General features: G+C 40.6%; 1 protein-coding gene across 1 annotated transcript; it reads left to right on the forward strand.

Moving 5' to 3' along the window:
- The first annotated feature begins 164 nt into the window (after positions 1–164).
- LOC111077137 (NPC intracellular cholesterol transporter 2 homolog a) lies at positions 165–970 on the forward strand. The gene has a single exon (XM_022371291.2). The coding sequence runs from the start codon at positions 356–358 to the stop codon at positions 797–799; it is 444 nt and encodes a 147-aa protein (XP_022226983.1). The 5' UTR covers positions 165–355; the 3' UTR covers positions 800–970.
- Positions 971–13168: the final 12198 nt, after the last annotated feature.

A 13168-nucleotide genomic window follows, 5' to 3' on the forward strand; every position in this document is an offset into this window, starting at 1 on the left:
CATCAAAAAATAACTGTGACTGTGCTTAAAAGACTCTAGTACTACTCGTATAATCTTCCCTCCTATCGCCACAAGTCCATCTCGCTCCCGGTGAAAGCTTTCTTCGCACAGCTGTTCGGTTCGCGTATTCTTGGAGCTTTGTCTGTGCTGTTTTCGTTATTGATATTCTTTCGCTTTTGGTTTCTTGTAAGATTTGTCGAGCTTAGCGATTTCAGTAGATTCGTAGCCGTCCGCGGGGTTGAAAAACGAAAAAAATAAAAAGCCAAACAGAAAAAGTCTTGCGCTCGATAAACGTGGATTTACCTTGTAATTGAATAAAGCAGAGGAAAAAAAGCATAAAGCGAAAATTGAAAAAATGCTGAGATTTGCTGTAATTGCCTGTCTGCTGGTGGCCTTCGTCCAGGGCCTGGAGTTCAGCGATTGCGGCTCGAAGACGGGCAAGTTCACCCGTGTTGTCATCGAGGGCTGTGACACAACCAAATCGGAATGCATCCTCAAGCGCAACACCACGGTGTCCTTCTCGATAGACATTACCCTGGCGGAGGAGGCCACCGCCGTCAAGACTGTCGTCCATGGCAAGGTACTGGGCATTGAGATGCCCTTCCCGCTGGCCAATCCCAATGCCTGTGTGAACAGCGGCCTCAAGTGCCCCCTGGAGAAGGGGGCATCGTATCGCTACACGGCCACCCTGCCCGTGCTCAGGACCTATCCGAAGGTCTCCGTGCTGGTCAAGTGGGAGCTGCAGGATCAGAACAGCGAAGACATCATTTGTGTGGAGATACCCGCCAAGATCCAGTAGATCCATCTCGCTGATCCACGGGATCGTCGCTCTGCAATTATTGGAACATGAAGAGCGGCGAGCGCGAGCGCGAGCGGAAGCCGCCCCCCAAGTTCAGCCTGTCTGTAGTCTCTCTCTCTCCCCTCTTCCTTATTGTAATCTAATTTAAAATAAAGAAAAATACAAAAAACACAACAACAAATTAACTAACTTTTGTGTGTGTGAGTCACACAGGCCCTGTGCCTGTGTCTATATATATCCGTGTGTGCCAGTGTGAGTATGTTCTCGGGCTAGGCCTTTTATTATTATTTCCTTTGTTCGCTTCTGATTGCATCTTCCGCTTTCTGCTGCCTCCGGTCATCCATCAGTCGAGCGGGGGAGGGCAGGCACGCTACAGATAGTGAGATTCGAGCAAAAGTCAAATGTTACATTAACAGAGGAATGTTAATGGCATGTTAACTGTGACGGTTGGACGGCTGCTACAATCTTCACCGTTGCAAAAGCTGACCAGTATGTCTACCCTAGGGTTGAGAAGGGTCCCATTATTTGGATCAGAAGCTGGCGACGCAGAAAGGGTAGGTTTTTCGTTCTTCTAAATTGTATGAGCTTATATTTCTATGCAAAAAAGTTGATTAATTTCGAAGCTCGGAAAAATAGTGCTTTATGTGTGTATGTAAAATCGTATGGTATATATTTTATTTACTATTACGCTTGGTTTTTTACTTTAAGGATTGTAAGAAAAATGAAATTTACAAAAATTGAAATCACTTTAAATTTACTCAAATTAATAATTTTTGAGAGCCTTTGCTCCTTATTAATTTTCGACTGACTGCATACTTGGATGCAAAACAGACAATTGCTGATGGGCAACATATGGTTTATGATCGAGTTCGGGTACACCTAATGGAAGTGCTACTGTACCGATCTGGATAATCATTTCTTTCCTCACCTTCAGCAGTAATTGGGTACAACGCTGAACAACACACAGAACAGATTGTTTATGAACGAGTACGCGTACACCTAGAAGTTCCACTGCATCAATTAGAGTTTCAAAGTCATTCCTCGTTGTCAACTGGATATGTTGATTCATTGATGGAAAACAGACAACTGGTGGGGCAGAAAACCGACAACTGTTGGGGCAGAAAACAGGCAACTGCTAGGGGTATGAATGGCTTTATATGGAAGTATTAGAAGTGCTGCTGTACTGATCAGCAATTGGATTGGTTCCTTTGCTGGATATATCGTTGGAAACCAGACATTTGTGTCTGGTTGTTTGGGAAAGAGTACGCCGTACAGCCAACAGAAGTGCTACCGTATCAAAAACATTGCTCATCAGTGGTTTGGCTTACGGTTTCGGTATCCCTTACGTATTCTGTTCTTTATTTATTACTGATAAATAAGACTAGGGCAATTTTGAATTGACTTTTGGCACACGTATCGTTGTCCGATTACGAATCACTAGCATTGTTTTCACAGTTCTCCTCAGTCCCCCCTGTGTGTCAGAGATAATGAGTAAGAGCTTTGAAAAAAATACTCATCGGTGGCCTGGCTCTCGGCTTTCGGTTTCGCTTACGTATTCCGTTCTTCGGCACAAAGAATGGAACTGGGGAGCTGATAAGACGCGGAAAGAAAACAACTGCAAAATCATAGGAGGAGTAGATAGTGAAGCGAGGCAACCTGAAGGGGGTCTTTGGGGATAGCAGCTGCAACCAAGTAAAAACACAAATCAACTGCAGAAGCAGCCAGAAGCAGAAGCAGCAGCAGCACCCAGAAGCAGCAGCAGCAGCAGCGCTTTCCATTTCGTTTTCTCAATTTCCATTCCTTTTTCCGCCAAAGCACACCCACACACACCCACACACACATTCGTGCATATACCATATGGCAAAATGCAAATAATGCAAAGGCTGAGCGAACCGGATGACGTATGGGAATAAGGGTAGGGCTATGGGTGGACGTAGGGGGGGCGGGGCCCTCGGTGCAGATAGAATTATCCGCAGTGCGCCAGGCAAAAGCGAAGGCGGCGGCGGACGAGTAGGATATTTAAGCAAAAGAAATCGGTTTATTACATTCACTTTGCCCCACGAATTGCATGAAATGCAATGCAGATTCTGATTCCCATGCCCCTGCCACGGGTCTATTCAGTTAATCAGTTGTTGCACTCCCCCAGATACATTCTGAACAGCTTAAGGTTGACTTGAATGCTTTATTTTTATTTGGGTTTGGGATTGATTGAGATTTGAACTGTGATCGGTGTGTGTGGCGGTGTATTTTGACTTGTAAGAAGAATTTAGGAAAGAAAACGGATTGGAAGAACATAAGAAGGTGGCAAGAAAACAAGACAGAATTATTAGTTATTATTTATATACGATAAGAGGATTAGAGGGTTAGACTTAATATTAATTAAATTAATTAATACACGAAGAAGTTTTGGTATTAATAAATCTCTCACTGCTGGCTAAAACTAGTTTAGTTATTAAACAACTCAAGTAATAAACAACGTTTAACTTTAGCTTTAAAAAATATAGTCTTAAATTATATGTAACACAACTGCGGCATTTTCTTTGCTAAGACTTCAATTTTATTTTTGCTCTTCCGGTTAGGGCCTTCAGAAGTCCACTTCCTATTTGTGGGAATCTTCTACGCCAGTACCCCTGATGTTTTCACTTGATTTACATATGAATCCGCATAAAGCATACGACAGTCCGAAACTCCAAAGAAATGTGGGCCAAGCCCCCAATCTGCCCCTCGAGGCACCAGTCCCAGCCCCCACACACTCCCTCTGTAGACACAGCTGACGTTTAAAAACTTGACACAACGCGGCGGGGAAAGAATACAGGAAAAGATGAGGATGAGGAGGTGGAGTAGAAAGTGGAGGGAAAATACACAGAAAAAATAAAATGGAAAAATGAAAAGAAAAAGTATATGTAGGCGGATATAGCCATGTCTCGTGCTGCTGCTGCTGCTGCTGTTGCTGCTGCTTCTGATGGTGGCACTGCCTCCATCTCTGGCTGCATATCATATGAGGAGTCAACCCGTGCATCAGTAGAACCACCAACACCAACCCCAACCCCACCCCACCCATGCGCCCACAACTTGCTTTGCTGTCACACCCCCTTGTAAGCCGCTGTGTCTGCACAGAATTTCTTGCATAAATAGCAGCATGTGCAGAGATCCCGTTTTGAAAATGAAAATAGCCAAGTAAAAAGTCTACACACAGTCAACACTCGCACTGTTGGATACCCAATACACCTCAAAGACAAAGCGAGAATTTTCGATTCCTCAAACCAACACAAATAAAATGCGTGAACAAAATTGAATGCAACAAAGTGAAATTTCAGTTGTCGGCTGCCTTAAGATTCATACGGGAAGGCGGCCGAGCTTAGAGTGCCTTTTAAGCGCTGTCTTGTGGCTTTTAAACAATCTTTTTATAGAGCCTGAGGTCCCGTTTAAGAGCCAAGCTGAAAAAAATTCGCTTACCCAGGAAATGTATGGGCGTGGTTCCCTTTTTTATGCGATCCCTTGTCCAAAGTTCATTGAACGTCTTTATTTTGTCAATTTTTCTACGTCTTATGGAGATTGTGTACTCGATTAATCGACATAAATAAATGTCTTTTGTGAAATCAGAATCACCTGAGTCCACTTTAAGCCCACTTCTGCTTTATTTCAACATACCCTTCAGACACCACAAGTGCCAGGTATCAGCCATTTCGTGTCTCTTTTGCTGCATTTAAGAGTTAAATGCAACATGCAGGCCCAAGCCCAAGCCACTGCTGACCTACCCTCAGCCTCACCCACAAAAAAAAAACCGCACACTTTTGGCCAGGAATCGAATGTTAATGTTATATGAACAATTTTCGTTTCCGTGCGGTTTGCCAGCGTAAATAAATTCGAGCTGCAGCGGCGCTGGCCATGTCCCTTTTTTGGCCTTTACCACAGAGCGAGTTTTCTTGTTTTTAAGTTCCGTTAATTGCCAGTTTTCCACTTTGCGGACCTCTCAGGCTACTCAGGGCACTCCAAGCAAGAAGGCAGTTGCTCTGCCGCTGACAGTCTGCTTAACTTTTGTTTGCGTTTTTTTTTTGTTCCTGGTTTATATCCATTTTTTAATAATAATTTTGACCCATCTAAATGACAACTTTTTGTTTTGTTTTGGAAGGGCTTTTAGTGGTCGAAACTTTAGAGTTTTTTTTTGTCTGTTTAGAGATATGTTTGGGTTTGTGCGGGACACAATTTGTTTGATTAATTGTTAAAGTTGGAAATTTGTTTGTGGCACATGTCGTTAGAGGATTTTTTTTTAAAATAATTATAGCAGAAGTTCTGTTAGAAGTTTGAACTACTTTTTTTTTGGAGATGCTTTGATGGTTTTGATGGGGACAAGAGTTTACTGATTAAAGTTTTTTTTCTGATTAAAGTTATTACGATCAGGGTTTGGAGAAGGAACTATATAACAAATATTTCATCGCTGTAATATTCAGCAGATATGCAGACAATAGATATGGCATTTATTGCACATATTTTCCAACAGATTCCCAGTAATTAATTTGAATATTTGATTATTTTTGGCTATTCATGACAGCTTGATGTGAGTCTCAGCAACGCTGGTCTCAACGCTTTCAACGATCATTTATAGCATATTATTATATTATACATATATTATAATTATATTATATATTTTAATATCATATTATAATCGCAAGGAATAAGCCGATAAATCATTCCATTTCTGTACTGTACAAAAATTTCAAAACTTTGTTTCTGCATTTAGGCGCACATTAAGAAAAGATTTTTTGTACATCTCTCAGATTTCAAATGTCCCATATATGCCCGAATATTATTCATAGTAGATAGACAGACACTCTTAAGTACTGGCTGATCAAAATTGCATTCATCTGCGTACATTTTAATGGTTTTTTTTTTTGCCTGCTTCATGGCAGTTTTTACTGCAACAGAGGGGGTGTAGGGGGTGATTTTTTTGTTGGCTTTGGTTTTTGTTTGGTTGCAGGAGTCTGCTGCGGTTTGGAATATTTAAATAAATCGCATTCACTGTCAGTTTTGGCTTGCAGTTATCTTAATTATTTGCATGTGGCCTTTGGACAGTCCGTTGTTAACAACATGGAAATTCATTGAAAGCCATAACTACATATAAGCGAGTTTTTCATAGGGACCAAAAAGTGTCACGCCCTTCACTGGCCCCCACCCACCCCCAACCTTCAGCTGTCAATTCTTGAACAGTTTTTTTTTGTCAGAACAGACACGGCGGGGAAGAGCAAAAAAAAAAAAGAGTAGCAACAGGAACAATCTGCAGTGCTGATGCTGACAGTTATGATATGGCAGGGAGGTACACGACAGACAACCAGCGAAGTGAGGGAGTAAAAAAAATTGAAATTGCATTTCATAGCAATTAATCAAATGGCGAAACAGATAGCTTAATTCGTTTACATTTTGTTTGGCTTTCTGCAATGGATGCCACCAACCCCCCTGGACAGCAGTCAAACGGAGTCGCCGCCGCATCCGATATACGATGTGTCTCCTCTGTCCTCGGTTTGCTGGCCAGTGCACTGGCCATTAGCATCCTGATTACCTCTACATTTTTAATGTGCTTTCATTTGTTTGCCCACATGTGCAAATTATCCGCCAGTGTCCTTCACTTGGCTGCCTTTCGCTTTGCCATAATGTGCGTGATTAAAAACAAATTAATTTTAAATTAATTCTCCTGCAATGAGCAACAACAACAACAACAACAACAATACAAAAATTGGAAAGACAAACAGGCCGTATTTTTATTGATATATCTACTTTTTATATCTTTCTGTTATTTGTCAATTACGTGTAATTTCCGTCAGCTTTTAAGAGGTTTCCCATGCAAGAAGTTCATGGGATATTGACGGAACGGAAGCGCCACAGATTAAGCCATGATACTCGTAGTACTCGCACAGGCGTATTCGATAGAGTAATTGGAAATTCAATTTGCCAGCTTATGCAACAGAAAAAAAAGCACTGCAAACCAGCTTCAAAAATCAATTCGTTTTTTACATTAAACATTTATGTTTTCCGAGGTAAAATCGTAAGAAACTGCATGGAATGCTCTCCTGTGGAAACATCTATTAATTCAGGACATTTTACACATTTATTCTTTATTTTTATTTGGGTTTTTAACAAATATCTTATCGAAATTCTTTAATAGTTTCCATTTTATTTGTGAATTGTCGAATAAAATAATGCAATGAAACAAAGTTTTGGAACAACAAAAATTCAGTGCCTCCAATTTGAGAATTTTTGTAGGAATCATAGGAAACCCATAAACAATTCACCAACACCCCTGCCACGTAGCATAGTGTGAAACGTAGAAAACCAAAAATAATTTTTGTAATTAATATAAAATATGATTATGTTGTGGTATATTTAAGAACTATCTAGATGTAGCTTCACCTGGCACCTGGCATTTACTGTACAGTGTACAGATTCCACAGCCCACAGACTTCCCATCCGCTAATAATGCTGATATCTAGCATTACTCTCCATAATTATCCAATACTGAATCTTAATGTCTTGAATGTAGTTCGAAACGGCAACCATTTTGCCTGCTCATTAACATTGGAAATATTTTTCCAAATATTTTCCCCCACACACACGCACACGTGGAATGGCCGCACATTTGGTTGCAAAATGCAAACTACATTTGAACTTTGTAGCGAACTAAAATGATTGAATTAGGGCACCCAGGGGGGCTGGGCTCTGCCGCAGAGGGAAAGCAAATTACAGCTGGTTATAGTTTGAATAGAAATCGAATGGGTTTATTCGCCGACTGGTACACATGCGGCATACGAGCGATATTTGGTGCACTTTAAGAGCAAACCATTTGCATAATGAGCGACGAATGATACGAAAAACCCAGTGTATCCGCTGCACAACAAATAGCCATAAACAAAATACAACAACGAAGGGGTAGGGGGTTGTTGTGGTGCTGCTTTCGCCTGAAGAGTTGTTCAATTAATATGCCCTGGTCCATGCGGCGTATGCGTAATGCCAAAACTGCCAAATAAGGTGAAATGAATGCACAATGACTGGTTGCCAGTAAATAAGCGCATAAAGCTTTGCAGTATTATATGTCTAATGTGGACTTTTGTTGGAGGTTTAAAATATTCCATTTATTGCCACAATTTGTTGATTATTTTTGGCAACCATTTTTGGATACAGTCACAAACGAACGCAATTAAAATGCTACCCAGCAAATACACAAATTTAAAGAGTTATTTTTCTAATGAAAAGAGAGAGAGAGAGCGGGAGAGTGTGGTGTTAGTTAGATAAAGAGGGGTGTTGAGTATTCCCCCATTTGTCTAGACGGACAAAAGGCTATGAATGACTGCCAGACTCTATGACATACATATGCAAATGTCGTACCCCAAAACCACTAACACCTAACTCACCTACGTTTCCATTCGCCCCTCCCCCCGTTCCGCCCCTCTTTGTCAGCCTCTAACACACCATCATTTGCAGTAGCAGCATCCCACCCCACCCCATATATAAATCACATAAATATTCACATTTATTTTCATTTTCAACGCGTTTTTCCTACCTGCTATTTTTGTTTCATTTCGTTGCAAGAGGGGTGTGAGGAGGCTCTGCATTTTGCTCTACATTTTAGTGCTATACGTATATATATATATCTTCCTTTTTTTTTTTTTGTAAAGAGAGAGTGTACTGGGGGGGCACTTAAAAAGTCGTTACAAGGTGCAAAAGTTTTTCTATGTCAAAACGTGGAGCCAGGCAGAGACAATGACAATGAAGTGCATGGCCCACATATAGAGAGAGAGAGAGAGAGGGGGGGAGAGAGGTACTATATAGACAGCCTGCATATGTCAATAGAGCCTGGGGAGGTGGGTGGTGCTAGACTACACTTTCGACCCACTTGAGCATTGGGCGAGCAATGGCAAGAGGCATTTCCCATCATCAATTTGAGCAGGAAAACTGAAAAACCAAAAAATTCTTTTTAATTGCCCCCCAAAAATGGTCTCCCTGTCACACGCTTTCAAAGTTTTTTGGGTGCTCTTCTTGGGGAAACATTATGGACAGATTTGGTTTTAATTCAATCAAATATTTGCCTAGAAACTTTGGCACAAAATACGAAAACTTTAGCATGGCCCGAAATTGAGTTAACTCGGCGCAAAGGATCATTGGAAGCGAGTTGTCTCACATCAATACAAATAACTAGGGAAACACACACACATGGATACTCCACACACACACACACACACACAATGACAGCTTAAGACATTGAGGCGTGGATTGCAATCAATTTGAAATTTATCTCATTTGCCTGCTGCCCGCCTGCCACACAGCCACAAGAGACAGACACACACACACTGCCGTGCCGTGTCCGTGTCCGTGTCCGTGCCCTCACTCATAAATAATGTTATGAGGCAGGCCAGGCATTCATTTATTACACCTATCGGCAAAACTTTACAAAATTGACAGCTTAATGATTTGTTCATAACTCTGCCAATGGCCCTTTAATTAATGTTCGAGCTATTTCCCAACCTCTCGCAAAGCAACCCACCCACTAATGGTAATTAGAAAAGTTCTGCCCAGAGCTCTGTGTGGAATTGGATTATTTGGTGGCAAGCAGAGTTATTTGGACAAATTATGTGGCAAGCATGGCTTTGATTCGGTAACGGATACATGTTGGCAAATAAAGTTATGTAAACCAAACAGAACTGCTCAATTTTGAGCAGAACTGAAAGTTATTTCAGTCTTAAAATATCACAGAAAATATCTAAAATATTTCACGCTGGTGAGAAAGTTTATTAGAAACTGTTTAAACTTTAAAGAAATATCTTTATCTGACTATAGTCAGATAAAAAAAAAAAAAAAGCTATTAAACTTACTTCAAAATACCTCCAGTCATTTTTCATTCTCATATTAAATAATTATTCCTTCACCGCATAAACCTCTCGATGTCAGTGTCCAATCAAAGCTGTCAAACACAAGCACACAAATCTACCCCTGCCCATAGCCACCCCTGTCTATTTATTGCCATAACAACAGCCCCAATTGACCAAAGCTTCAATCACATGCATATTTAAGTCAAGTTTTCTCTCGCAATTATATAATTTAGGATGCCAATCGGACATTTTGTTTGACTGCCATTGACTTAAATATTATATAATGTGTGAGCGGGGAAGCGGGGCCTAGTTATGTCAACGAATTTCACACTCTCACCTCATGGCATTTCAATGCCAAGAACTAAGAGCTCTCTGGCCAGTGCAGTGGCAGAGCAACATCAATTTGCCATTCCGTCAATTAAATATGCTGACAGCCTTCAATTATTAATAAAGAAGAAACAATGGAACAATGCAAAGACTTCGAACGGTGTGGAAGATACATATGTGAAAAAGAAAGTCAAAATAATAAAACAATGGTGAGAAAATCTTTCTATATGTATGTGTGGTACAGTGAAGTTCTTATAAAACAGACTGTCCAATTAAGTGCTATAAAGAAAATGGATACGTGCATTAATTGGGACATTCAAGGGGGAATTTTGAGCAACGAATTTGGTATCCACAGCATGTTTCCAGTAGGTTCTCTGGCTATTGTAGATGGTAAAGGCATGAATACTCAATCTATATTGAGTATCAGAAGTCTGTCTGGTAAAAGTAGCAGGAATTGTTACAGAAAGGTACATCGTTCTAGTTGTTTGATCGCCCCTCGGGTACATTCTTGCATAAGAGATAGTTAAAGGAGTAAATACATTGTAGACAGGAACTCAGATAAGAGTCCAATCGAAATAGATCTTCAAGTAAATCTACTCTATGGCAGACATGCCAAGCTATAGATATTTTTGTTCGCTTTCATCATTCCATATAGATCTATCCGCAAATGGGGCTTTTACTGGCATCTAGGATCTTCATACTCCTGTCCAGTGGCTGTGGTTGCCGACCCAAAGGATTCACTGTATTCAATCTGTGTGTGTTATGCCTGTTTTAACGGTTGTGTGTTTGTGCGGGTAGAAATTACTTTTCAGAAAATTATCATTCACAGAGGACACACACACACACACACACGAGCAAGCGAGCGAGTGAGTGAGGATGACTATCTTATATGGGGAAATTCAATTTGATGCACATCAACCTGATGCTGCCACTGCCACACGCTGCCCGTGCCAGCGATGCTGCTGATGCATGCTGATGCTGATGCTCATGGTGCAGTTTCTGCTGCTGCTGCTGTTGCTGTTGCTGATGTCACTCGCCCGACTCATTAAGTATTAATTGTAAATTTTAATTAAAATAAACCGAAACGATTACGGACACAGCACAGAGAGACATATAAAGGGTGGAAATGGGGTCGGTTTGGTCCCAGGCAAAAACTCTCTGCCACTGATGGCCAGGTAATAATGTTTACTGATTTTATACCCATACAAACCAATAAGGCACCACCCCCATTTTGCACGCATATATATATGTATATATATATATATATTTCATGCCAGATATGTATATACCCACAAAAAATCCCCATTAATTGCCACAGGAAAAGACGTGCTTGTGGAAGTAAAAATAATCATAAATAATGAAAGATTGCCACGGCAACTGGAACTGCAACTGGAACTGCCACTGCAACTGCAGTTAAAATTGCAACTGCAACACGAAGCGGAAACGGAAACAGAGGCTGACATCTTTGGCCATTCGATGCTGACTTTGATCAGTGGGTTAACTTATTTGCTTAATGGGTGGGCGGTGGTGGTGGCGCTGCACACAGCAGCGGCAGGTGGCAGATTGTGGGAAAGGTGTAAATATCAGCATTTAAGTGATTGTTGCGGCAGCAGATTAATTTCATATATAATTTTATGGTGGGTGAAAATGTTGCACAAGCTGAAAATGACATGTTCTGAAGTCCTGCCTGGGTAAAGGTGAAAGAAGGGTAATTGCCTCTCCCAATTACCTTTGAGAGAGAAAATAATAAAAAAGAAGCAATAAAATATTCCATTTTATTACATTAATTATTCCAAACCCTTCTGGGTAGTTCTTGGACAATTCTTTCTGCATGATTAAAAGGAGTAAAAAATAAAATAAAATGTGCCTCGAACTCCTTAGATACCCCTTTAACTATGCAACAAAAATTCTCTAAAATGAAACCTGCCACAAAAACCTTTTTTGATTCATAAGCTAATCAATCTTAAAGCAGGCCAAAGGCAGACCGGAAAATTACCAATTTTATAATAATAATAATCTGTTTCGGTGCAGTGTGGGCGTGGCCCGATTATACGCAGTTACGCAATGAGTTCACACCAACACAAAGAAAGCGCAATATGTACTTGTGTGCACACCGAATGAATTGTATTTATTTGTGTGCCATAATTTGCTTATTTTTGTTTCACGTTGTCACGTCTGCGGCCGGATTCGCATTGACGCGTAACCATTTTCCATCTTTTGTGCTTTTACAACGGCGAAAGAGACAGCGAGAGAGGGGAGAGCGGGAAAAAAAAACTCATGCTGAAATAAAAGTTAAATAAAATACAATAAGTTATTGCGGCCGATTGCGTTAATGATCATTTATAGCCGGGCTGAAGCTGTGGGCTTATGTAAATGGCTGGCGAGCCGCCGTGGCCGGCATCCTGCAGCCTGGAATGCCCAGTCATGTGAGTTGCTGTTGGGGAGTCATCCGTGGCAGAGATTTATGCTTAAGTAATGTAAATGCCTTGCCATTTGACAGTTTATTGACTTTTATGAGTTAGTTTATTATGCGCTCTCCCATGTTTTTTTTATTGCCAAAAAGGGGGTAAGCCCAAGGGGAGGCTTCCCCAGGAACTTCCGTGTAATTGGCTGCGTGCCTCGCATAAGCAATGAGCCTGCCATAATGTTCAAGGTTCTTAGGGCGCAAGGACTTTTCCTTAATGTTTATGGCCTGAAAATGCTACGAGATTTGCGCTAATGAATATGATAAACAAATGGCTGTTAAAAGGGAGGGGGCACACTAGATAATCATCTGGGGACACCTTGGGGAAAAGGAAAGTCAGGAAATTATTCTTGAAATGTGTTGACAGTTTTGTGTTGTTAAGTGAAATTTATAAGACGGTGGGGTAGAAGTTTTGTTTGCTTGTTTCAATTAATCAAGGAGTATTGGTGAAAAGTTTTGGCAAGTTAAGCAACTATAGAAGATAAATAGTCATCAATATTTGTATTTATATATTGTGTTTTTCTGTAAATAATTTTGATACAATTTTAACTAAGACACTTAAACCCCTGCGGTTTTATCTGCACTAATTTCTTTCCACTTCTTTGACAAATTCGTATTGTCTTAGCAATCACTGATGCTCTACAGTGGGATAAAAAAGGCTTTTATATGGGAACTTTTATGTTTTCCAAAGACCAGCAAAGATAACCATCTCTATAGTAT

The sequence above is a fragment of the Drosophila obscura genome, unplaced genomic scaffold (genome assembly GCF_018151105.1).
Source record: "Drosophila obscura isolate BZ-5 IFL unplaced genomic scaffold, ASM1815110v1 contig_200, whole genome shotgun sequence".
In the NCBI taxonomy this organism is placed as follows: domain Eukaryota; kingdom Metazoa; phylum Arthropoda; class Insecta; order Diptera; family Drosophilidae; genus Drosophila; species Drosophila obscura.

Bases quoted from the DNA above. Each gene is read 5' to 3' on its own strand.
- LOC111077137 (XM_022371291.2), top strand. From the start codon at position 356: ATGCTGAGATTTGCTGTAATTGCCTGTCTGCTGGTGGCCTTCGTCCAG.